We start from the raw sequence: 27,816 nt of genomic DNA, 5'->3' as shown, positions 1-27,816 counted from the left end.
TATATCCATAAAGGAAAGGAGTTCATTCAATCAATGTTTATATATTTAAATGAAGTTGAAGCTAAGAGAACACCCCACCCTGTATTGTGCCGACTGCATTCTGTCCTGTGTGATGAAAAGGAAATGCACAGGCATGGGGAAAGGATCACCTTCCCCCTAATGAAGTGGCAACTGTTAAGCTTGCCTCAGAGAGGGAATTTGTTGTCAGGGCAATTGCTATTGTCCATCTAATGAATAGCCAGAAGAGACACTTGGATTCTTGAAAGAGCCAGCTTGCATTTTTAAAATCAGAAATATTATTTCTAAAACTGAAAGTAGCTAGCAAGGAGGTAATAAAAGTTATATGTATTTTACAAAATAGTATAAAATAATGAAACTCAAATAAGGAAAGTAATGCACAAATTTATGTCAATTTACTCTAAGGAAGGTATTGTTTTAATAAGCTATATTACATTTAAATGTCATTTTCCCCCAATTAAATACAAGAATAGCAATAATGTGCAAACCTAAATTTAGTATTTATTCACTGTTGTTTCCCTACCACCTAAAATAATGCCTGACTTACAGTTGGCATTCAATAATTATTTACTGAACAAATGAATGAGTTCTTCTGTCCCATGATTGCCACATTTTGTTCCCCACTAAGTTCTTACTAGTGCTGCAAAGAATATAGTCCTATACCCTATTGCTTATCCTGGAGAGATTTGGTTTGGGTATCTGGATTATTCAGCCTCAGATTATGCCATACTAACCTCTCTGAGTTTCCCATCCATCACTTATGAAATGGAGCTAATCTCAAGGATTAAATAAAATAATATAATTAATGTGTCAGGCATAATGCCTGAATCATAGTGCACATTCAATAGATAGTCGCAGCTATTAACATCAATCTTCTATATATATATAAAAGGCTAATATGCAAAGTGTCCCCTTGGGAGTTCAATCACTCGCTATGACGTGCGCTGACCACCAGGAGGTAGCGCAGAGCAAAGGAAGGCCTCAGCCGGCAACTGGGGAAGGAAGGCCCCGGCCGGCAGCTGGAAGGCCCCGATCGGTCATGATCGCCAGCCAAGCTTAGGGACTCTACCCGTGCACGAATTTTGTGCACTGGGCCTCTAGTTAATAATGATGAAACATCAGGAATGGTGGTGTGAGAGATCCTCTCCTCTTGAAATTACAACAAGTTAACTAGCTATAATTCAACAAAGAAGTCTCTGCTCAATACAGAGGCATGCCTGAGAAACTCCTATATTGAAACATCTAAAGATGGGTAACCAGGAATAAACAGGGAGATGAGAAGGGAGAAAAATGTTCACAGCCCACAGACATAGCCCTGTAGCTGGTGTGGAGAAGGGAGGAAGCTGGCACTGGGAGGCACTTTCTTCAGCCGGGAGGAACAGAGAACATTGTGGGGCAGTACAGCAGGGTGAACAGTGTCTAAGTCAGCAGATACCTGATAGAGCACAGGGTTGTTCCATGCAGTTCTCCACAGTTGGTGCAAACTGTGGTGCTTCAGACAAAGAAACAGAACCACAGAGCCCTGGCACTTGTTGGACTCCCCAAATTCGCCTCTGGTTGCTCTTGGAGTTGGTGCGAGGAGCATATTATCTGTAAACCAAGAACAATTATGGTAGAACTGCTGTTTCCTTCTGTGACAGATCCCCAGGTGGGGAGCTTGAGGTGGGATTCCCATGGAGGTCAGGGGTCACCAATACAGTGAGTGCAAAACCAACCCCACCCCAACAGCACAGCTGTACTGTCTTACGAAAGCCATGGAGGTCAAGACTAGGAGATTACAGAACTAAAAAATTTTGTGATGCAGCACCATCTACTGGAAAATAGTAGAAAGACCTCTACAAAGGAAGCTGGTATATAAATGCCTAGGCAAAGGAAAACAGCAGATACCATGAATAGCCATAGTAATGAGGATGATCAGAAAGGAAATGGAAAATCCCTAGTAAGTCAACTGGAACACATGGAAATATGTGATATAAATGACAGATTTCAAGATTGCATTTCTGAAAATACTCAACAAAATGTGAGAAAATACAGATAGGCAATTAAATGCACCCAGAAAAAAGAAAATGAACAAAACAAGTACTTTACCAATGAAATTGAAATTTTAAAAAAGAACCAATCATGCCCAGCCAGCATGGGTCAGTGGTTGAACATCAGCCTTTGAACCAGGAGGTCAGGGTTCGATTCCTGGTCAAGACACATGCCCAGAGAGCAACAGGAACTAAGAGGAGCTCAAACCGTTATAGTCTCGCCTTCAGAACTTTCAGAAAACATCACAGCCCTGCCAATACCTTGATTTGAGCCCAGAAAAACGTCCAGCCCACAGAACAGTCAAACTTCAAGTGAAGGCCAGTCTTCGAGCGACAGAGATGCAAGATGGCAGCCAGCACGGGCTTGGGAGTAAAAGTCCCTCGCAATTTTTGACTGTTGGAAGAACTTGAAGAAGGCCAGAAAGGAGGAGGATATTGCACAATTAGTTGGGGTGTAGAAGATGATGAAGACATGACACAAGATTGACAGGGATGATAATTGGGCCTCTAAAGACAGTTTATGAAAACCGAATGTACAGCCTTAAAATAGAATGTGGACCTAAATACCCTAAAGTACCCCCTGTTGTAAGATTTGTAACAAAAATTAATATGAATGGAGTTAATAGTTCTAATGGAGTGGTGGACCCAAGGGCCATATTAGTGCTAGAGAAATGGCATCGTCCATATAGTATCAAACATGTCCTGCACGAGCTTTGGCACCTAATGATGTTTAGTGAAAATATGTCACTCCCTCAGCCACCTAAAGGACAGTGTTACAGCAACTAATCAAAAAGAAAACCACAGGCCCACCCCTCCCCGATTCGATTTAAGCAGTCTTCAATTTCCACAGTAGTAACTTTTCTAGATACATCTTGTAGACATCAAAGTACTGGAAAGGAAGCTCCTATTCAAAGGCAGTTTATCTTAAGATACTGTAAGTGATACTAATTTTTTGTCCGTTTGAAATATATAAGTTGTGCTATAATAAAATAAAATAAAAAAAAGAAAAAGAGACACATGCCCAGGTTGTGGGGCTCAGTCCCCAGTGTGGGGCATGCAGAAGGCAGCCAATCAATGACTCTCTCATCATTGATGTTTCTATCCCTCTCTCTCCATTCCTTTGTGAAATCAATAAAAATATATTTACAGAAAACACACACACAATCAGAAACCCTGGAAATGAAACATGCAATTAAAGAGATTAAAAAGTGAACCGTGTAAAGAAAACAGCCAACAAGATGGAGAGAAGAATTAGTGATATCGAAGATAGCCACCTAAAAATGGTGCAGAGGGAAGAAGAGAGAGACCCGAGCATAAAGAAAAATGAAAGAGTTCCACAAGAACTATCAGAAAAAGCAATATTAGAATTATAGGCATTGCAGAGGAAGAAGAGTAAGCAGGGAACAGAGAGTCTATTCAAACAAATAGTGGATGAGAACTTCCCAAACATATGGAAAAAACTAGGTCCTCAAATCCAAGAAACAAAAAAGAACACCTAGTTACCTCAATCCAAAGAGGCCCTTTTCAAGGCACTTGGTATTGAAACTCAAACGTTGATGACAAAGAAGTTCTCAAAGCAGTCAGGGAAAAAAAGGAAGTGACCTGCAAAGAAAAACGCACCAGAATTTCATCTAACTTCTCAGCAGAAAATCTGCAAGCCAGAAGAGAGTGGAACCAAATATTCAAACATTTGAAAGAGAAATTACCAGCCACGAATAATATACCCAGAAAAATTATTCTTTGTATATGAAGGAGAAATAAAGATGTTCCCAGACATACAGAAGCTGAGGGATTTTAACACCAGAAAACCTCCATTGCAGGAAACACTCAAAGGGGTTATTCTACCTGAAACAAAGAACATAAGGTCACAATACTAAGAATAAGATCACCAAAAACTTACAGTATAAACAGGGATAATTTGTGACAACAAAAACATAAAAGGTCTGAACTAGCAAAGGAAGATGAAGATGACATGCACTCAAAAGAAAAAACTACACTATATATGTAACTTCATTTTTTACAAGTTTCAATAAAGGAGCCAGAAACACACAATGGACTAAATATAGTCTCTTCAATAATTGGTGTTGGGAAAACTGGAAAACCACATGCAAATGAATGAAGCTGGATTACAATTTGTCTCCATGTATAAAATTAACTCAAAATGGATCATAGACCTAAATATAAAATCTGAAACAATAATTTACATAGAAGAAACTATAGGTACCAAACTTATGGACCTTAGTTGTAGAGAATATTTTATGAACTTGACTCCAAAGGCAAGGGAAGTAAAGACAAAAATAAATGAATGGGACCATATCAAACTAAAAGGCTTCTGCACGACAAAAGAAACTGAAAACAAAACAAAGAGGCAGTTAACCAGATGGAGATGATATTTGCAAACAGTTGCTCCGACAAAAGTTTAATTTCCAAAATATATAAAGAACTCAAAATCAACACCAAACAACCCAATCAAAAAAGTGGGCTGACGTCCTGAAAGCACACCTCTCCCAAGAAGACATACAAACAGCCAATAAATATATGAAAAGATGTTCAACCTCACTAGCAATTAAGGAAATGCAAATCAAAACTACAATGAGATACCGTCTCACACCTGTTAGAATGGTTATTATCAACAAGACAAGTAATAGCAAGTGCTGCAGAGGTTGTAGAAAAAAGGGAACCCTCATTCATTACTGGTGGAAATGTAGTCTGGTACAACCACTATGGAAAGCAGTCTAGTGATTGATCAAAAAAGTAAGAATTGAGCTACCATTTGACCCACCAATCCCTCTCCTAGGTATATACCAAAGAAACACAACAACCTGAAAAACATGTATTCACAAAGATATATGTACCCCTATATTCATTACAGCATTATTCATAGTGGCCAAAACATGTAAACAACCAAAGTGTCCTGCGATAGAGGACTGGATAAAGAAGATGTGGTACATATACAAAATGGAATACTACTAAACCATAAGAAAGGGTGATATAGCACCATTTGCAACAACATGGATAGAACTTGAGAACATTATGCTAAGTGAAATAAGTCAAAAAAAGCTAAGAAGCATATAATTTCACTCATGTGGGATATAAAACAAACTCATGAACACAAATAGCAGTGTGGTGGTTGCCAGAGGGAAGGGGGTGTTGGGAAAAGGGGTCCTAATATATGGTGACAGGAGAAGATTGAACTTTGGGTGCTGGGCACACTGCAATATATAGATCTTATAGAAACCCACACCTGAAACCTATATGTTCATGTTGACCAATGTGACCCCAAGAAATTTAATTTTAAAAAACAAAATGAGGATGATCATTATCATCATGAGAAGACAGGTTGATCAGTGTCCACTGAATGAATTTTAAAAAGTGTGACCATAATAAGTTATTTACTGTTATTACTCTGTAAATATGGCTAATATGCTTAGTTACTATGATCTTTTCTCTGTATCAGCTGTTCTAGGCCAACATACTTAATATCCAGCATTTGATGCTGGCTATTAGGCATGGTCATACATGAACTTTAATTTTAAGTCTTTGTATGGACATATGTTTTCTTTTGAGTAAATATTTAGGAGTAAAATGGTTGCATGATCAGTGTATTCTCAACTTTTAAAGAAACTGAGAAACTATTTTCCAAAGTGGTTGTACCATTTTATGTTCTCACTACTGGGAATATGACTCATTCTTGAAAGATGTCTTAAATTTTCAAAACAAGTGATTGAAATATTACATGATGGTATTTATAAGCTAATATTATACTACCTTACTAAGAGTTTGTTGTGGGGATTAAATGAATTAATATACGAAAAGCACTTAGTAAAGAGTAAGTTCTTAGTGTCCATTAGTAGTAGTATTACTGTCATTATTATTATTATAATCATGTTAATTTTTCCTTGGTCTTTATTATTAGCATATAGTGACTTATCTTAACAGACTAAAAATAGGCTTGACTTTAAAGAACAGAGTCCCATGTTGTATTAAAATATTCATTTTTATAAAAATGCTAGAGGCCTGGTGCACAAAATTCATGCACTGGGTGGGGGAGTGTCTCACAGCCCAGCCTGCACCCTCTCCAATCTGGGACCCCTCGGGGGATGTCCGACTGCCAGTTTAGGCTCGATCTCACAATCCGGGACTGCTGGCTCCCAACTGCTCACCTGCCTGCCAGCCTGATCACCCCCTAACCACTCCCCTGCCAGCCCAGTCACCCCCAACTGCCCTCCCCTGCCAGCCCAGTCACCCCCAACTGCCCTCCCCTGCCAGCCCGGTCACCCCTAACTGCCCTCCCCTGCAGGCCCGGTTCCCCCCAACTGCCCTCCCCTTCTGGCCTGGTCACCCCTAACTGCCCTCCCCTGCTGGCCTGATAGCCCATAACTGCCCTCACCTGCCGGCCATCTTGCAGCTGTGGGCGCTGCCGTCTTTGAGGGCGTGGCAGTCAATTAGCATATTCCTTCCTTATTGGCTGTGGGCACCGCCATCTTTGCAGGTGGGGCAGTCAGCATATTCCCTCCTTATTGCCTGTGGGTGCCACCATCTTTGTGACAGCATGAGAGTCAATTAGCATATTCCCTCTCTATTAGATAGGATCTTTAAACAAAATATACATTTCTTTTTTTCTTTCCAGTAGAGAGGCCAGTAAGACTTTAATGGTTGATTACCACTAAAAGTAAAAGTTAAGGCTTTTAATTATTGTACTTGTAGTCTTTATGTATCATTTCTGTTTCAGTTTTAGCTCTCAGAGAGCGAACTTTCACTGTATAGTGTATTATAATGTGCTTCAAGATATGAAGATATATCACCAACTCAGAGTTGATTATAACATTTTTAAAAAGAAAGATATTGACATTGACTTGTCCTTATTTGAAATGTTTTTATTATATAGAAACAGCACCTTCACTTTGGGATGTGGAATTTGCTCAGCAGTTAGCTGCAGTAAATGAACAGTCCTTTCAGAATGGTTTTGAAGAGATAATCCAGTGGACAAAAGAGGGGAAACTGTGGGAATTCCCAATTAACAATGAAGCAGGTAAGTTTAACTCCAGAGGTTTATAAAATTCACTGATTGAGCCCTGCCAGCATGGCTTAGTGATTGAGCATCAACCTATGAACCAGGAGGTCATGGTTCGATTCCCAGTCAAGGCTTATTCCTGGGTTGTGTGCTTGATCCCCAGTGGGAGTGTGCAGGAGGCAGCTGATCAGTGATTCTCTCTCATCATTGATGTTTCTATCTCTCCCTCCTTCTCCCTTCCTCTCTGAAATCAATAAAAATATTTTTTAAAAAATAAAAGATTAGCTAAAAGTTGCAAACACCTCATTAATTCTTGGGAAAATGTAGTTCGTATTTTAACCTTTGTAGTTTTCTGCTGTTACTGTAATATTTCGATTTTTTTATAACCTCTCATTTTTTTGGATTAATAAGTAGAATGGAAGCTTAAATATCAGAAATAATCTTATATTTTCATAAAGTACTAGAGGCCCGGTGCATGAAATTCGTGCACAGGTAGGGTCCCTAGGCCTGGCCGGCGATCAGGGCCAATCTGTGGGGTGACCGGCGAGGCAGTTGGGGGGCCCCCACTGGCACCTGCCTTGGGCAGCCTGGGGTCTCCAGGCTGGAGGCAGCTCCTGCATTGAGCGTCTGCCCCTGGTTGTCAGTGTGCATCATAGAGACCTATTGTTCCACCATTTGGTCGATTTGCATATTAGGCTTTTATTATATAGGATTACTTTTTATAATAAAACTTTAGAGACTTAGCAAATTCTTATATTTTGTATATGTGTATGGTGTATACAGTAATATAGCATACTGGATTTAATCTATTACACAACATGTATATTAAAGTTTTATGGTTTCTATATTCTGTAAGGTATCAGATTATAGTAAAAAAAAAACAAACCCACAAAAAAACAGAAAGTAAAGTAGTTGTGCAAACCTGAGTATATATCCTCAACTCTGTCAGTTATTAGCCATTTGCCTTTGAGGAAGTTACTTACTTTGAGCCTTAGTTTCCTCATCTATAAAATTAAGGCTACCTCATTGGAAGACTATAAGAATTAAATAAGATAAAGTTATTGATTTGCTCAGCACAGTTCTTGGCTTGTAATACATATGAATAAATGTTAGTTCCTTACCCCTCATGTATGATCATAGAATTTTAAATGGAGTGAAAAACTTAGAAAATACAAGGTGTAGTATTAAGGGAAGATTTCTTATTTAATGACACTTGAGTTTTCTAAGTCTTCATGGTTAAACACATGGTTTTAAAACCCAGTATTGAGTCCTGGCTGGGTAGTTCCGTTGATTAGAGCATCCCCCGCATACACCAAGGTTCGATCCTCAGTCAGAGCATGTACAAGAATCAACCAGTGAATGCATAAATAAGTGGAACAACAAATCAGTGTTTCTCTCTCTCTCTCTCTCTTGACCTCTCTCTCTCTCTAAAATCAATAAAAATTTTTAAAATGTTAAACTGAATATTGAGGTAGAATAACTTAAGACTTTATTTAGATGAGACAAGTGAAGTATAGTTGATTAGGAGTTCAAGTTCCCAAGTGAGTTATAAACTTAATCTCCCCAAGCCTTGTCTCCCTCATCTATAAAGTGATGGGAATAATAATAGAACTTATTTTATAAGATTCATCTTAGAAACAAGTGAGATTATACAAGTAAAGCATCATCACTATCCTCTGGCTTTCTATAACAACAATATTTTGAGGAGATATACTGCTGTAACTATTTTCTGTTCTATACTGTAACCTTTAAAAATCTTTAAACATTAACAAGGATATTATATATTTTCTAGAAACTACCAACTAGGGTAATAGGAAAGCATGAATTGGTGGTTCATTGTCATCAACAGTAAATACTTAAGTTCATTAAAATCCCGAGTCCTTACTCCAAAGGAATTTATCTGAAATTTGACCTGGTTTTTGAATGTTTAATCTATAATAACACATTGTATCGGGAAACGTATTTATACGCTTTACTTATGCGTTTTATGTTGACTGGTAGTAGAGCGCGGGATATGTATTAATACGTTTTTATAGACTAGCGGTAGAATGCGGGTAACATATAAATACGTAAACTAAAGTTATTGTAATTTTACCGAACATTGCCATTTGCGCAAAAAATTAGCAAAAATGGCCTGCGCCACCTGTTAGCGTGCGATAAAAACTACCCGCAAACAATGTGTTAACAAACGCTTAATATGCAAATCAACCGAATAGCAGAACAACTATCCAGACGACCTTCCGGACTACCACTTTATGACACCACAGGCGCCAGGCCAGCCAAAGCAGGTGCGCTGCGATTGTTCAGGCCATTGTCCCGTGATCGCCCTGCAGAGGGAGGCCCAGGCCATCCTCTGCAGGGTGATTGATCATGGAGCCCCACCCAGGTGGGCAGGGCTACCCTCTGCTGGGTGATTTATTGGGGAGCCCCGCGATAGATCGCCCCAAAGAGGGAGGCCCAGGCTACCCGGCCGGTAGCACTGCGGCAGGTGGGCGGGGCCTCCCTCTGCGGGGTCATCAATCTGGGGGCCCTGTGATTGATCACCCCACAGACGAAGGCCCAGGCCACCAGCCAGTGACACTTGTGGCAAGTTGCGGGGCCAGCCAGCGATTGCCTTGCAGAGAGAGGCCCAGGCCAGCCAAGCCATCACACCCCATGCCTGTCGGCCGCAGAGAGAGGCAACTGATGGCGGGGGAAGGGGGCCGTGCCGCACAGATGGCAAGCAGTGGCAGCAACAGGGGCGGGTCCAGCTGCCAGCACCTGGGGGAAGGAAAGCCCTGATAGGCCCTGATTGCCAGCCAGGCCTACGGACCCTACCTGAGGGGTCCCAGATTACGAGAGGGCACAGGCCAGGCTGTAGGACACACAATACACACACACACACACACACACACACACACACACACACACACACACACTGTACACAAATTTTGCGCACCAAGCCTCTAGTTTTTAAATAAGAAAAAAAATGTTTTAAGTCAAGTTATGAAGATAAATGTGTTCCATATATTCTGTGCATATTATTGATACTTCATGGTCAGAAAGGGAGGTATCTCATTTCTAGTTCCTTCAGGCAATTATTTGAAAAACGGAAGGAACGATGGCAACTTTCTCACTTTGCTCACTCCCCTCAATACATCTTAGGAACCTCTGATTACTCAGAGAGACTGGCATTAGAACCTGGAGCCCCAACAGTTCAATAACATTCTTTTATACTGGGTGTACTGGTTAATAATGCAGATTTTTTTCAATAGATGGAGTTACACATACGTTGATATATATGCGATTTGATATATATGCTATTTTGTTGTATTGACAGCAAGCTTCAAAACTTCATATGTCAAATTTTCTGAAGGTATTAACATCATAGATATTTTTACGCTTAAAAATGTTGAATTTCGTGCCAAAAAAAAGAGCATTTGCGGAAAGTTTTAATTCATTACTTTATTTTGAAGAAAAGTGCCGCTGAAAGCTTCAGGAAGCTTATGGTGAACATACTCCATCTCCAGATACTTGTGAACGCTGGTTTAAACGCTTTAAAAGTAATGATTTTGATGTGAAAGACAACATCCAGGTCTACTGAAAAAGTTTGAAGGCCACCAGTTACAAGCATTATTGGGTGAAAATGCGTGTCAAACTTAAAAACAGCTTGTAAAAAGACTAAACATTGCTCAGCAAACAATTTCCGATTGTTTACAAGCAATGGGAAAGATTTTAAAGGAAGGAAAATGGGTGCCACATCAACTGAACGAAAGACAAATGGAAAAACAAAACAAAAAAAAAATCAGTAAAATATTGGTTCAGCGGCACGAAAGAAAGTCTTTTTTGCATCAAATTGTGACTGGTGATGAAAGTGGAATTATTTTGAGAATTCCAAACGCACAAAATCATGGGTTGATCCAGGTCAACCATCAACATTGATTGCAAGGCCTAATCACTTCGGAAAGAAGACAATGCTCTGCGTTTGATGGGATCAGGAAGGTGTGGTGTATTATGAGCTTCTAAAACCAGGTGAAACCATTAATATTGATGGCTACCAACAACAAATAATCAATTTGAACCACGCTTTGATCGTGAAATGACCAGAATGTGCCAGAAGACATGGCAAAGTAATTTTGCTTCATGATAACCCACCATCACACACTTCAAAACCAGTTAAAAGATCTTGCCTGGGAAGTATTAACCCACCTGCTGTATTCACCATACCTTGCTCCTTCAGATTACCACTTGTTTTGATCTATGGCACATGCACTTTCTGAGCAGCACTTCAAAACATACGAACAAGTGGAAAATTGGGTCTCTGAATGGTTTGCCTCAAAACAAGAAAAGTTCTATTGGGACGGTATCCACAAATTACCTGAAAGATGGGGCAAATGTGTAGCTAGCAATGGACATTACTTTGAATAAAGCACTTTTGATGTTTCTCTTGAAATTATCGTGTTTTCTTTGACTACAAAAACTGCATTATTAACTGGTACACCTGGTATTTCTTATACTTAAATTTTAAGATTAATAAAATGTCATGCTCTATCAATAATTAGCTTCATGAAGTTTTACTTTGATGCTTTCAGGGAAAGATGTTTTGTTTTATTTTTAGGGGTTCACCATTTCAGTTTTGGAACATAATACTGAAAATGACAAACAGCATGCCCTGTTTTACAATTTAGTTCCTAGTGTTGTGTTTTCCCATTACATAAAAAATATGATTTATTGTTTTGCCACTTAAAATGTATAAATTATTTTTCTTATTCAATGTAGGGTATTTTTTTTTTTTTTAGTTTTTGTTTTAAGAACTGGTTTGTCCCTCCTGTTGTGCTTTGCCAAATTAAGGGTGTCTGGAAATGTTATCCAAGAGTAATTTTCAATACAGGCTTCAGTGGACGAAAAGCTTAGTCATGTATGTTAATCATTCTTTTGTTTTTATTCTTCACTTGGTTTAAACTTTTTCACTTTTAATGTGTCATCCTTTGCTAGGTATCTAAAATATGTGCTATAATATGAGCTAGCAAGAATAATTATGAAAATTCAAAATTACCATAAAATTCTAAAGAGGGCTCTGTTGTTACGGTGGATGGTAAAGTGTAGAAAAAATTAGGGCAAGTATAAAGATTATAGGGCAAGTATGTGTTATCTGAAATAATTTATTGGTTGTTTTATTGTATTTTTAATGTACTTTTATTATTGATAGTATTACAGATATCTCCCATTTTCCCTTCCTTTATCCCCCTCTTCCCAGCCCAGTCTATTGGTTGTTTTAGATGACATGATGGCCCATGAACAAGAGCCACAAAGTACTGACAGGAAAAGAAATAAAAGTTTTGACAATAAATGCGAGTGGAAAGAATTTATAGTGAACTGAATTTGCTTCAGTGCTGTCATATACCCTTGTCAAAAATAATTGGTTATTGCTATTAACTGGGTTTACCCTTTTTTGTTGTACCATATTTTTAGCTGTATTCATTAATATTTCATTGCATTCAATATTATTTATCGCAGAATTAAATTTGTTAGACACAAAATTAACATGTTCACTTTAGTTGATTTATATACCATATGGGATTTTCTTCCTGTATTTAACTTCCCATTCTCTCTTATTTTCTCTTTACTATATTATGTTTTATTTAACTTATTAAAAAGATATTTTAAATTTCATAAACATATGGAAGTTTACTTGCAACAGAGTCAAATAATATAAAGGAATGGGGAGTTTACTTTACTGTATTTCTCTTTTCTTTTCCTGAAACAAACATTGTAAATAGTTTGATATGTGTCCTCTCAGTTCACTTTAAATGGCAGTTACGTATTTACATTTTGTTTTGTTTTGACCTATATGGGACCATAGATTGTCCTGAAGCATTTTTTCTTACTTAGTGATATGTGTTGAAAACACTTGGTAAGGGATTTTATTTATTTAAAATCATGTTTCTCGGCACCATTGGGTCCTTCAACCTGAGAACTTTGTTTTTTCAATTGGGGAAAAAATTTCAATTTTCTTTTATTATTTGATAATTTGTGTCTTTCAATCTCTCTTTTCTCTCTCTTCTTTCCTTTATTGATTAAGGTATTACATATGTGTCCTTATTGCCCCATTACCCCCCCACACACACTCATGCCCTCACCCCCTGGTGTCTGTGTCCATTGGTTAGGCTTATATGCATGCATACAAGTCCTTTGGTTGATCTCTCCCCTTTACCCCCACCCTCCCCTACCTTCCCTCTGAGGTTTGACAGTCTGATCCATGCTCTTTTGTCTCTGGATCTCTTTTTGTTCATCAGTTTAGTTCATTATATTCCATAAATGAGTGAAATCATGTGATATTTATCTTTCTCTGACTGGCTTATTTCGCTTAGCATAATGCTCTCTAGTTCCATCCATGCTGTTGCAAATGGTAAGAATTCCTTCTTTTTTTACCACAGTGTAGTATTCCATTGTGTAGATGTACCACAGTTTTTTAATCCACTGTCTTTTAGTCATATCTTTGTTTTTCATAACAAGGTGTTACTGGCTTCATAAATTGATCTAGGAAGTGTCCTTCCACTTTGTGAAGAGATTGTGTAAAATTGGTGTTTATTTTTCTTTAAAAATTTTATAAAATTGTCAAATGAAGTGATCTGGGCTTATCGATTGCTTTTTTTTTTTTTAGAGCTTTTAAATTACACATTCCTTTCCTTAAATAGTTATAAAGCTGTTACGTATTTTTGGGGAGGGTTGAGTTTTGGTAGTTCAGATTGTTGAATTTTTTAGTGTAAAATTGTTTGTAATGTTCCTTTACTATTCCTTTAATGAGTTTGGGATTTATAATAATAACCCCCTTTTCATTCTTAATATTGGTGGTTGGTGACTTCTCCGCTTTATTCTTTATAGCACTTAATAGATAGATTTATCAATTTTACTAACTTTTTTAAAGAACAAGGTATTGGTATATTTTTAAAATTTTTATTGTTGAGAATATTACAAATGTCCATCCCCCTCCACCCGGGTCCCCTCTCACCCCAGGCCTTCACCACCCTACTGTCTGTGTCCATAGGTAAAATCTTTGGTTAATCTCTTCCCACCCCTGAACCCCCTTCCCTCTAAGATTCATCAGTCTGTTTCATGCTTCTGATTCTATTTAATTCACCAGTTTATTTTCTTCATTAGATCTCGTTTGTGTATTTTGTTTTTTAGATTCAATTGTTGATAGATAAGTATTTATTGCCATTTTATTGTTCATATTTTTAGCTACTTCCTCCCCCTTCTCCTCCTCCTCCTCCTCCTTCTCGTCCTCTTCCTCTTTCTCTTCTTAAAGAACAGCCTTCAACATTTCAAGTAATACTGGCTTGGTGGTGATGAACTCCTTTAGCTTTTTCTTGATTGTGAAACTCTTTATCTGACCTTCAATTCTAAATGATAACCTTTGCTGGGTAGAGTAATCTTGGTTGGAGGTTCTTGCTATTCATCATTTTGAGTATTTCTTGCCCTCCCTTCTGGCCTGCAAAGTTTCTGTTGAGAAATCAGCTGACAGTTCTATGGGTGCTCTCTTATAGGTAAATACCTGCTTTTCTCTTGTTGCTTTTAAGCTTCTCTCTTATCTTTAACCCTGGGCATTTTAATTATGATGTGTCTTGGTGTGTCTTTGGGTTCCTCTTGTTTGGGATTCTCTGTGTTTCCTGGACTTGTGAGTCCATTTCTTTCACCAGATAGGGGAAGTGTTCAGTCATTATTTCTTCAAATTGTTTTTCAATATCTTGCCCTTTCTCTTCTCCTTCTGGCATCCCCAAAATGTGAACGTTGGTACGCTTGAAGTTGTCTCAGAGACTCCTTACACTATCTTAAATTTTTTTTTCTCTTCTCATTGGGTGTTTTTTGCTTCCTCATATTCCAAATCGTTGATTTGATTCTCGGAATCCTCCACTCTACTATTGAATCCTGTAAATTATTCTTTTTTTCTTTTTCTTTTTATTCTTGTTTTTTTTTGGTCTTGTTTTGTTTTCATTTTATTTTATTATTTTTTTAAATCTTTATTGTTGAAAGTATTACATATATCCCCTTTTTTCCCCTATCAACCCCCTCCAATCCACCCTTCAGCCTCTGCCCCAGGCCCTCACCACCCCACTTTCTATGAATTATGCATACAAGGTCCTTAGTTGATTACTTCCCACCCACCCACCCTCCCCTGCCTTCCCTCTGAGATTCCACACTCTGTTCCATGCTTCAATGTCTCTGGATCCACTTCGTTCCTCAGTTTATTTTGTTAATTGGATTCCATATATGAGTGAGATCATATGATACTTGTCTTTCTCTGACTGATTTATTTTACTTAGCATGATATTCTTTAGGTCCCTCTATGCTGTCTCAAAGGGTAAAATATTCTTTTCTACCGGTCCATAGTATTCTATGGTATAAATGTACCACAGCTTTTTTTATCCACTCATTTACTGACGGACATGTGGGCTGTCTCCAGATCTTAGCTATTGTAAATTGTGCTGCCATGAAAATAGGGGTGCAACCATTACTTCTAATTGGGGTTTCAGATCTCTTAGGATATATTCCTAGAAGTGGGATCACTGGGTCAAATGGCAGTTCCATATTTAATTTTTTGAGGAAACTCCATACTGTTTTCCATAATGGCTACACCAATCTGCATTCCCTACAGCAGTATACTAGGGTTCCCTTTTCTCCATATCCTTGCCAGCACTTGTCATTTGTTGATTTGTTGATGGTAAACCATTCTGACAGGTGTGAGGTGATAACTCATTGTTGTTTTAATTTGCATCTCTCTAATGACCAGTGACTTTGAGCATTTTTTTCATAAGTCTCTTGGCCATTTGTATGTCTGCTTTGGAGAAGTGTCTAGGTCCTTTACATATTTTTTAATTGGATTGTTTGTCTTCCTTTTGTTAAGTTGTATGAGTCCCTTATACTAAGAGTATATTTTAGATATTAACCCTTTATCAGATGTATCATTGCCAAATATATTCTCCCATACAGTGGGCTCCCTTTTCGTTTTGTTGAAGGTTTCTTTTGCTGTGCAGAAGCTTTTTATTTTGATGTAGTCCCATTTGTTTATTTTTTCCTTAGTTTCTTTTGCCTTGGTGATATATCTTTAAAGAGATTGCTACGAGAGATTGTCTGAGATTTTGGTGCCTATGGTTTCTTCTAGGATTTTTATGGTTTCCCAACTTATATTTAGATCTTTTATCCATTTTGGGTTTATTTTTGTGTATGGTGTAAGTTGGTGGTCTAGTTTCATTTTTTTCCATGTATTTGTCCAATTTTCCCAACACCATTTATTGAAGAGACTGTCTTGACTCTGTTATAAGCTCTTGCCTCCTTTGTCAAATATTAATTGAGTGTAATGGTTTGGGTCGATTTCTGGGATCTCTTCTGTTCCATTGATCTATATACCTGTTCTTGTGCCAGCACCAGGCTATTTTGATTATAGTGGCTTTGTAGTATAACTTGATTTCTGGTATTGTGATTCCTCCAACTTTGTTCTTTCTCAGGATTGCTGCAGCTATTCGGGGTCTTTTGTGGTTCCATACAAATTTTTGGAGTGTCTGTTCTAGGTCTGTCAGATAATCTGTTTGTATTTTAATAGGGAGTGCATTGAATCTTTGGGTAGTATGGACATTTTAATGATGTTGATTCTTCCAATCCATGAACACAGTATACTCTTCCACTTCTTTATATCTTTTTTAACATTCTGTAATTTTTCGAGTACAAGTCTTTTACCTCCTTGGATAAGTTTATACCTAAGTATGTTAATTTTTTTGTTGCAAGGGCAAATGGGATTGTTTTTTTAGTTTCTTTTTTTGTAAGTTCATTATTGGTGTAAAACAAGCCATCCAATTTTTGGTGTTGATTTTGTATCCTGCTGCATTGCTAAATTTATTTATTAAATCTAGTAGTTTTTTTTCTGGAGTCTCTAGTGTTTTCTAGGTATAATATTATGTCATTTGCAAATAATGAGAGTGTTACTTTGTCCTTTCCAATTTAGGTGTCTTTTATTTCTTCTTCTTGTCTGATCCCTCTGGTGAGGACTTCCAGTACTATTTTGAATGAGTGATGAAAGCAGACATTCCTGTCTTATTCCTGTTTGTAGAGGAAATGGTTTTAGTATATTGAGTATAATGTTCGCTGTAGATATGTCAAATATGGCCTTTATCATGTTGAGGTATGCTCCCTCTATTCCCACTTTGCTGAGAGTTTTTACCAAAAAAGGGTGTTAGACTTTGTCAAATGCTTTCTCTGCATCAATTGATGTGGTTTTTGCCTTTCAATTTGTTTATGTGATGTATCACATTTATTGATTTGCAGATATTATACCAGCCTTGCATCCCCGGAATAAATCCCACTTGGTCATAATGTATGATCTTTTTAATGTATTGCTGGATGCAATTTGCTAATATTTTGTTGAGGATTTTAGCATCTACATTCCTCAGGGATATTGGCCTGTACTTCTCTTGCTTTGTAGTGTCTTTGTCTGGTTTTGGGATTATGGTAATGTTGGCTTCATAAGAAGAGCTTGGAAGTGTTCCTTCCTCTTGAATTTGTTGGAATAGTCTGAAGAGGATCAGTGTTAGTTCTTTGAACGTTTGTTACAATTCCCCTATGAAGCAATCCGGACCAGGACTTTTGTTTGCTGGAAGATTTTTTTGATTACTGCTTCAATTTCTTCAGTTGTTATTGGCCTACTCAGGTTTTCTGATTCTTCCTGATTTACTTTTAGAAGATTGTATTTTTCTAGGAATTTGTCCATTCCATCCACGTTGTCCAGCTTGTTGGCGTATAGTTGTTCATAGTATTTCCTTACAATCCTTTGTATTTCTGTGGTGTCAGTGGTTACTTCTCCCCTTTCGTTTCTCATTTTATTTATTTGGATCCTGTCTCTCTATTTCTTGACTAGAGGCCTGATGCCTGAAAATTCGTGCAAAAGTAGGCCTTCCTTCCCCTAGCTGCTAGCACCGGCTTCCCTCTGGCACCTGGGACCTGGGCTGGCTTCCCTTGGGCCGACCACAGGCAACTGGGACCCGGGCTGGCTTCCCTCGGGCCCCGGCTTCATCCAGAATGATGTCCGGAAGGATGTCCGGTTTAATTAGCATATTACCCTTTTATTATTATAGGTGAGTCTGACTAATGTTTCCTCAATCTTGTTTATCCTTTCAAAGAACCAGCTCTTTTAAATTAATATTTTTGTATTTTTTTTTGTTCTCTATAACATTTATTTATGCTCTAATCTTTATTTTCTTTCTTCTACTTAAACTCTGGGTTTTTCTTGCTGTGCTTTTTCTAGAACTTTAAGTTATAGGGTTACATAGTTTATTATTAATTTTTCTTGTTTTTTGAGGAAGGTCTGTAGTGCTATGAACTTCCCTCTCAGAATTGCTTTTGCTGTGTCCCATAGACTTGGTGGTGTTGTGTGTTCATTTTCATTTGTTTCTGAGAATTTTTTTATTTCTTTCTTGATCTCACTGGTGACCCATTCTTTGTTTAATAACATGCTATTTAGCCTCCATGTGTTTGAATGTTTTTGAGTGTTTTTACTGTAGTTGGTTTCTAATTTCATTCCACTGTGTTCTGAGAAAATGCTTGATATGATTTCAATCTTCCTGAACTGGTAAACACTAGCTTTATTTCCTAACATGCGGTCTCTCTTTGTGTATGATCCACTTGAGAAGAATGTATATTCTGCATCTTTGGGGTGAAATGTTCTATAAATGTCAATTAAATCCATCTGATCCAGTGTGTCCTTGAGTCAGTGTTTCCTTGTCCAGTTTTTGTCTGGAAGATCTATCCAGTGAAGTTAGCAAAGTGTTAAAGTCCCCTACTATGACTGTATTGTTGTCCATCTCTCCCTTAAAATCCTCTAGAAGCTTTTTTTATTTATTTAGGTGCTTCAAAATTGGGTTCATGTATGTTTACCAGGGTTATATCCTCTTCTTAGATCAATCCCTTTGGTATTATGCATTGATGTAGTATTATGTTGTTGTCTCTTGTGATGGCCTTCATTTTGAAGTCTATTTTGTCAGATATGAGTATTGCTACCCCAGCTTTTTTGTTTGTTTCCATTTGCATGGTAAATATTTTCCATCCCTTCACTCTCATCCTGTGTGTCTTTTGTCCTGAGGTGGGTCTCTGGTAGATAGCATATAGTTGGGTCATGTTTTTGTATCCACTTAGCTACCATGTCTTTTGATTGGGGCAGGTTGGTGCTAGTGCCAGGTCTTGGGCCTTTTATTGATAGGTTTGGGGCACGCTGTCACCAGCTGCAGCTTGTTTGAGAGATTTTAGCAAAGTCTGAAGCCTTAGCAAGGACAGGCCATTCACATGGAAAAGCCACTGCAAATAGGTTAAGTGGGCCTGCAAATTGGATGGGGCAAGGAATCACCAGGGTGGAGTGAACAGATGTGGCTACCAGTCAGCCTTGAGATCAGTGAGGTCCCAGCCCAGATATAATGACCCCTACGAGTAGCCCTGTCTTGGAGAAATCTGCCCCTGTCTTGGAGAAATCTGCCCCTGAGAAATCTGCCTATTCCAGACAATCAAGTTCCTCCCAGTATGTGTCCAGGTTCCCAGAGCTACTGCCCGGTGCTGGAGCTCAGACACAGTAGGATCTTGTAAATTTGTGTGCTGGCCCTTTAAAAGGAACTCCTGGGTCTCCAACAACCTCCATGTCCCTCAGCCCCAATCCCCGCTGATTTTTACAGCCTATAATTTTGGGGACTTCTCTTCCCAGCTCTGGGACCCTGGGATGTGGTGTGGGGCTGGGACACCTTGCTCCTCATGGGTGGCTTCTGCAGAGACAATATCCCAATTAAAAAAATAGCACACATGAGTGTTGGACCAACCCATTCCATCCCTCCTCCTTTCAGTGTGCTTTCTTTACTTCTCCAGTTGTAGGACTTCCATTCAGCCACCTTTCAGGTAGTTTTGAATGATGGCTCTGTACTTTATTTTATTTTATTTTATTTTATTTTATTTTATTTTCTAGAGGCCCAGTGCACAAAATTCATGCACTCGGGGAGGAGGGGTCCCTCAACCCAGCCTATGCCTTCTTGCAGTCCAGGAGCCCTTGGGGTATGTCGGACGGATGGCTTAGGCCCGCTCCCCGTGGACATTCTTAGCACCACCGCCACTGCGCTCGCCAGCTGTGAGCCTGGCTTCAGGCTGAGTGGTGCTCTTCCTGTGGGAGTGCACTGACCACCAGGAGGCAGCTCCTGCATTGAGAATCTGTCCCCTGGTGGTCAGTGTGCATCATAGTGACCAGTCATTCCGCCGTTCGGTCGATTTGCATATTAGCCTTTTATTATACAGGATTTTATTTTATACTAGTAGCCCTGTTCACAAATCCTGGACCAGTAGGTCAATGCCGCCCTCCTGTAGCTCTCCGCCTGCTGCCGCCCTCCTGTAGCTCTCCACCCACTGCCCTGCCCTCCTGTAGCTCCCCCGTCCCCCCCATAGCTTGTTGCCCTGCCCTCTCCTGTAGCTCTCCACCTCCGCTTGCTTGCTGCCCTGCTCCGTCCTGTAGCTCTCTGCCGCCTGCTTGTAGCCAGTAAGTCGCTGCCACCCTCCTGTAGCTCCCTGCCCGCTGCCCCACCATCCTGTAGCTCCCCCCACCCCCCTTCCCCCCTCATAGTTTGCTGCCCTGCCCCCTCCTGTAGCTCTCCGCAGCCTGCTTGTACCTTGCTGACCCACCCTCTGGCTGATCCATGATCTGGTTGTGATGTGCTTGGTCATTGCACATCAGGGTGTAATGGCTAATTAGCATATTCCTCTATTGTATAGGACTAGAGGCCCGGTGCACAAAAATTTGTGCACTCGGGAGGGGGTCCCTCAGCCCGGCCTGTGCCCTCTCGCAGTCTGGGACCCCTCAGGGGATGACCACCTGCTGGCTTAGGCCCACTCCCTGGGGGATTGGGCTTAAGCTGGCAATCAGACATCTCTCTGGCAGCCCAGGAGCCCTCGGGGGATGTCCACTTGCCAGCGGGGAGCAGGCCTAAGCTGCAGTTGGACATCCTTAGCGCTGCTGAGGAGGCGGGAGAGGCTCCCACCACCACCACTGTACTGGCAGCCATCAGCCTGGCTTGTGGCTGAGCAGAGCTCCCCGTGTGGGAACACACTGACCACCAGGGGGCAGCTCCTGCATTGAGCGTCTGCCCCCTGGTGGTCAGTGTGTGTCAGAATGACCAGTCATTTCCAGTCGTTCTGCTATTAGGGTCAGTTTGCATATTACCCTTTTATTACATAGGAAAAAGGCCTGGTGCATGGGTGGGGGTCCCGCTGGGGTACCTGGCCAGCCTGGGTGAGGGGCTGATGGGTGTTTTCAGGCTGGTCACACCCCCTTCAGGCTGGGGGTCCCCACTGGGGTACCTGGCCAGCCTGGATGAGGGGCTGATGGCTGTTTGCAGCTGGTCACACCCCCTTTAGGGTGGGGGTCCCCACTGGGGTGCCTGGCCAGCCTGGATGAGGGGCTGATGGCTGTTTGCAGGCTGGTCACACCCCCTTCAGGGTGGGGGTCCCCACTGGGTGCCTGGCCAGCCTGGGTGAGAGGCTTATGGCTCTTTGCAGGCTGGTCAACCCCCCCCCCCCCAGTGGGGACCCTCACCCCATGGAGGTTTGGCCAGCCTGGGTGAGGGGCTGATGGCTGTTTTCAGGCTGGCCACACCCCCGTTAGGGTGGGGGTCCCCACTGGGGTGCCTGGCCAGTCTGGATGAGGGGCTGAGGGCTGTTTTTAGGCTGGCCAAGCCCCTCTGGCAACAGAAGCTCCCAGCCTCTCCTTTTTTTCTTTTTATTCTGGGATTTATTTACCTTCTGTAATTGAAACTTTGTTGCTTTGAGTGGAGCTCAGAGCCGGCTGTGACAGGGAAGCCTGGCTTCCTGCTCGCTCCAGGTCCGTGGCCATGGCCGGCTGAAAGCAGCTATCTGGGGTTTATTTATCTTCTATAATTGAAACTTTGTTGCTTTGAGTGGAGCTCAGAGCTGGCCACGGCAGCTGGGAAGCTTGGCTTCCTCCATCATTGGGGCAACCAAGCCTCCTGCTTGTTCCATCTCTGTGGCTGCTGGCTGCCATCTTGGCTGGATTAATTTGCATATAGTCACTCTGATTGGCTGGTGGGCATGGCTTAAGGCATAGTGAAGGTACAGTCAATTTGTGTGTTTGTCTTTTATTAGTGTAGATAGTGATATATAGATCATTTTTAAAATAATTCTTTATTGTTGAAAGTATTACATATGTCCCGTTTTTTACCCCATTGATCCCCTCCAGCTTGCGCCCTCCATCCCATTCCCCACTACCCCCCACACCAGGTCTTCAGCACCCTAGTGTCTGTATACATGGGTTATGCATATATGCATACAAGGTCTTTGGTTGATTGCCTCCCACCCACTCACCCTTCCCTCCCTTCCCTCTGAGATTCTGCACCCTTCCATGCTTCCATGTCTCTGGATTCACTCTATTCATTAGTTTATTTTGTTTCTTAGATTCCACATATGAGTGTGATCATGTGATACTTGTCTTTCTCTGACTGACTTATTTCACTTAGCATGATATTCTCCAGGTCCTTCCATGCTATCTCAAAGGGTAAAAGATTCTTCTGATGGTTCTGTATTTTAGTTGTAATTTTTATGTAGTTCTGGGAGTCAGTGAGTACAGGCATTTATCTATGCCGCCATCTTCGTCTCCAACAAGGTATTGGTTTCTCTATTTTTGTATTTTTAATTTTATGATTCCTGTTATTATTTTTATTATTTCTTTCATTTTGCTTGCTTTGAGATTATCTTGCTCTTCTTTTTACTAGATTCTTGAGGTCAGAGCTCAGATTATTTATTTGAGACTCTTCCTCTTCTTATGTGTGCATCTAATGCCATATTTTTCTTGTTTTACCTGTGTCCCACAAATTTGGATTTGTTGTGTTTCCATTTTCAATTCTGTGTGTGTTTTTTAATTTCCTTTGAGATTTCTTCTATGAACCATTAATTATTTATAAGTATATTAATCTTCAACTGTTTAAAGATTTTCCTATTGTCTGTTACTTGATTTTAGTTTGATTCCATTATAAATAGAGTACATACGTGTAATATTTCGGTTATGTTGAAATTTGTTTTGTGATCCTTGATATGGTTTAGTTAGATGAATGTTTCATAGATGCTTGAAAAGAATGTCTATTCTGCCATAGTTTGGTAGAGTGTTCTATAGATGTCAGTTTGATCCTGATGGTTGTTTAGTTCTTCTATATCTTTGCTAATTTTCTACCTGGTAGTTTTTAATTGCTGGCAGTGGGATATTGAAATACCCAACTATATTTGTGGATTTTTCTGTTTCTTCTTTATTTCCATCATTTTTTCTTTCATGTATTTAGAAACTCTTGTTTGGTACATAAAAAATTCACATGCTATCTCTTCTTGGTGGATTTATCCTTTTATTATGTAATGTTCCTCTTTCACCCTTGTAATTTTCTTTGCTCTGTAGTCTACTTTAATTATTCATATAGCCACTCATGATTTCTTTTTTTTTTATTAATGTTACCAATATATACAGTAGAATCTTAGTTCTTGAACATTATTCATTCCAGAAGGCTGTTTGAGAAGCGATTTGTTAAAAAACCAAATCATTTTCCCCTTAAAAATAATGTAAATTGAATTAATTCATTCCAGACCCTCAAATGATTCCCAACCTTTCTTATTTATATACAGTACATGTCTTATTTATATACAGTACATGTCTGTTAACAAACTTATTTTCTTAAATTTATCGAACCACCCCCTACCAGCCTTAAACTAATCACTTTCAGCACTTGTTCCAGGGGTGTTTTTCAAGAAGTTAGTATGGGGCATCTTCACTTTTTCACATGTCACTGCCTCCAAAATGCTGTCACCAAGTGCTCTTCATTTATATAAATCAACAACAGTTTTTCTACCTCTGTAATTGTCTGTGATCATTGTTTCTTTCACACTTTTAGCAACATGATGAACTCAAGTTTTAAAATTGTGCTAATTGTCCATTTCACCAGCAACAAAGAGAAATATGCAAATTGGTGTCACTCTGCTACGTCCACCAGCCAATCAGAACAACTATGCAAATTAACCCAACAAAGATGGCGGTTAATTTGCATACGCAGGCACAGAGGGAAGTCTGAAGGCTCCAGCCCAGCAGTTCTCAACCTGTGGGTTGCGACCCTTTTCGGGGTCGAATGACCCCTTCACAGGGATCGCCTAAGACCATCGGAAAACACATATATAATTACATATTGTTTTTGTGATTAATCACTATGCTTTAATTATGTTCAATTTGTAACAATGAAATTGGGGGTCACCACAACATGAGGAACTGTATTAAAGAGTCGTGGTATTAGAAAGGTTGATAACCACTGCCCTAGCTGGAGTGAAGATTGAAGACTGAAGGCTGAAAAGTGAAGAGGCTTGGCTTCTCCGCTGCAGCCGCAGCAGAGAAGCCAAGCCTCACTGCGGCTGGACCAAAGGCCTGGGTCCCGGGTGCCGGAGGAAAACTGGTGCCAGCAGCCAGGGGAAGGAAGGCCTATTGCGCGAATCTTTGTGCAATGGGCTTCTAGTATATATATATATATATATATATATATAGAGAGAGAGAGAGAGAGAGAGAGAGAGAGAGAGAGAGAGAGAGAGAGAGAGAGAGAGAGATTCACAGCACAATTTCCTGAGATGTTAACAACACAAGGTTTGGTTGTAAACTCTCATACTGGCCCATTTTCTCCTTTGTTTGTGGCCTGTGAGATGTTTGTGTCATGCTTATGTATCAACGTGAAAGGGTTGTCAGTTGGAGAACCAAAATTAAAACAGAGACAGTTTTTTCCATGAACAACTTGGTCAAGAACAAAATTGTTTGAGATGGGAGACATTTGAGAACTGAGGTTTGACTATATTTTTCTCTAATCTTTTACTTTCAACCTACCTAATTGAAGTGAGTGTCTTATAGATAGTATATATCTACTTTGCCAACCTCTGTCTTTTCATTGGTGTTTCTAGGTCATTATATTTAAAGTAACTATTGATTTGTTAGGACTCAAGTCTTCCATTTTATTATTTGTTTTCTGTTCATTTTCCCTATTTCTCATTCCTCTGTCTTTTCTTGGCTTCCTGTGGCCTGCTAGAACATATTTTAGGATTTCATCGTGTTTTATTTATGTATTTTTTAAGTATAGCTTGTATAGTTTCCTTAGTTATTATTTTAGACATTAAAATATTTATTAACAGTAATTGCTGCTACACTTTGGACATTTATAGTATGCTAAGCATTGTAAAAGAGCTTTATAAGCTTTGTGTCTGTTTAATATTTACTAAAAAAACACACACACACACAAAAAACACGAAGCCCTGGCTGGTTCTGCTCAGTGGTTAGAGGATAGACACCTAGACATAAGGGTCCTGGTTCGATTCCTGATCAAGGGCATGTACCTGGGTTGCAGGCTCAAAGCCAGCCAGGTTGGGTAGCCCACTGATTTGTCTCTTACATCAATGTTTTTCTTTCTCTCTCCCACTCCACTCTCTCAAAATCAATGGAGGAAAAAATGTCCTTGGGTGACAATTAACAAAGATTCTGGGGGTTTTTTAATGCTCACCTGAGGATATGTTTATTGATTTTTAGAGAGAGGAAGGGGGAAGATAGAGAGAGAAACATCAATGTGAGAGAGAAACTTTGATCACATTGATCAGTTGCCTCCCGTATGTGCCCTGATCAGGAGTCAAACACAACCTTTTGATGTACTGGATGATGCTCCAATTTACTGGGCCACCTGGCGAGGGCAAAAGGTAGTGTTTTAACTCTCATTTTATGCCTGAGGAAACTGATGCTCAGAGAAATTAATTAATTTGCCCAGTCACAGTTATTAAATTGGTGGGCAAACCTAGCTCTGACTTCAAAGTTCATGCCTTTAACTGTAATACTATATTACATTCATGTTAATCTTATGATATAGGTCTTACATTCAAAATTATAATGTAATGTATTTTGTCTCTCATTTTTTAGGTTTTGATGATGATGGTTCAGAATTTCATGAACATATATTTCTGGATAAATACCTGGAAGATTTTCCAAAACAAGGACCAATTCGCCACTTTATGGAGTTAGTAACCTGTGGCCTTTCCAAAAATCCATATCTGAGTGTTAAACAGAAAGTGGAACACATCGAGTGGTTTAAAAATTATTTTAATGAAAAAAAGGACATTCTAAAAGAAAGTGACATACAGTTCAATTGAAGACCATGGAAATTTGTATTTCAAACTGTTGGAGATTGATATTATAACTAAATAAAAGAATTTTAAAAGAAGTTTACCTATATTGTAGTAATTATTGCATCTGATTTGAATGGAATAAATGTCAAGTTATTTAGAAATATACAATGGTAACTGAAAAATATTGCATGAAAAGAAATATCAGCCTTCATGGATTCAACTAGTAATTCTTTTAAAAAAGAATATCTTAGAATTAGTAATAAATTTAAAACAACTTTCTCTTTTTCTTTTCATTCAGTGATCAGACTTCTTTGAAACACAATTATTAGCCATATATATGATGACATGAGAGGACTATAACAGTTGAGATGATTTACAGACAGTTTTATATGCATAATATATATAAACATTTTCCATATTTGCATATATGTATTCTTATATGCTTCATACAAAAGTAAGTATCCTTGCCAAAGTCTGCATCACTGTAGAGAAATGACCTTGTAGAAATAAAGCCCTTAATTCTAATTTCTTCTTATACTTTAGGTCTTAATGCCAAAGTTAGAACCATTTAGTTTCTATTAAGGTACTTGGCATTGTCATTCAAATTCACAGAGAGATTGAAGATTAAAAAATATATATATATATAACTCAAAACAACAATTTAGTTTAGTGACCCCAGGCTAGTAGTGTTTCAGGTGTTGGCACAAGCAAACAAAACCCCAGCAGAAACCTAGGCTTCAAATTACAAACATAATGAAGCAAAGCACCGAGAATGCACACCTGCAGAAACAACAGACAACAGAATGAAACTTGTGGAGCCTTTAAATGTTGGGCTTATCATATTCAGAGTATAAAGTATGTGCCACTTGGAATAAAATTCAGAGCAGGAGACTGTCCAAAGAGATTTTTTAAAAATTAAAATTAGTGAAGGAATATAACAGATTAGACAGGAAATAGATCTGAAGAAATTATCCACATGCAGAAAGAGAAGCAAAGAGAAAAGAAATGTGAAAGGGGTAGTAATTAGTGTAAGCAGATAATGAGATTTCCATGAGAGAAAAGAAGAAATGGGTCAGAGGCTATCTTTGGACAGTTATTGGGTGAGAAGTTTTTACAATTTATAAAAGACATCAATTCACAGTTAAACGATGGTCTTTTGGTCGTTTATAGTTCTGTGCCCAACAACAGAATACATTCTTTTCAGATACACTGGAACACTTAAAATTTACTATTGTAATTTTATTATATAGGATATATATAAATATATAAACTGGTATGCACTGAATAACTTGAACTCAAAATATACAAGGCAAAAAGTGACAGAAATATAAAGAATTAGACAGCCCACTTGGTGTGGCTCACTGGTTGAGATCAACCTATGAACCAGGTGGTGGTCATGGTTTGATTCCTGTTAGGGCACATGCCCAGGTTGCCCTTCATCCCCAGGGCAGGGTGTTCAGGAGGCAGCCAATCAATGATTCTCATCATTGATGTTTTTATCCCTCTCCCTTCCTCTCTGAAATAAATAAAAACATATTAAAAATAAAAAGATCTGACTTGTTCTTT

The 27,816-nt window shown here is 39.2% G+C and overlaps 2 protein-coding genes across 3 annotated transcripts in view; both read left to right on the top strand.

Moving 5' to 3' along the window:
* MRPS31 (mitochondrial ribosomal protein S31) overlaps positions 1-26,345 on the top strand; it is a 51,947-nt gene extending 25,602 nt beyond the window's left edge. For both annotated transcript variants that reach the window (XM_059684511.1, XM_059684510.1), the window contains exons 6-7: positions 6,937-7,080; positions 26,045-26,345. In XM_059684511.1, the coding sequence (XP_059540494.1) occupies positions 6,937-7,080; positions 26,045-26,274 (374 nt within the window). In that variant the 3' untranslated portion in view covers positions 26,275-26,345. The remainder of the gene's footprint in view (positions 1-6,936; positions 7,081-26,044) is intronic.
* On the top strand, positions 582-5,899 carry LOC132228316 (ubiquitin-conjugating enzyme E2 variant 1-like). The gene has a single exon (XM_059684509.1). The coding sequence runs from the start codon at positions 2,541-2,543 to the stop codon at positions 2,832-2,834; it is 294 nt and encodes a 97-aa protein (XP_059540492.1). The 5' UTR covers positions 582-2,540; the 3' UTR covers positions 2,835-5,899.
* Positions 26,346-27,816: the final 1,471 nt, after the last annotated feature.

This window comes from Myotis daubentonii, chromosome 2 (assembly GCF_963259705.1).
Source record: "Myotis daubentonii chromosome 2, mMyoDau2.1, whole genome shotgun sequence".
Lineage (NCBI taxonomy): Eukaryota > Metazoa > Chordata > Mammalia > Chiroptera > Vespertilionidae > Myotis > Myotis daubentonii.
Note: the sequence above shows the minus strand (reverse complement) of the source record. Positions and strands in the feature narration are given on the sequence as shown.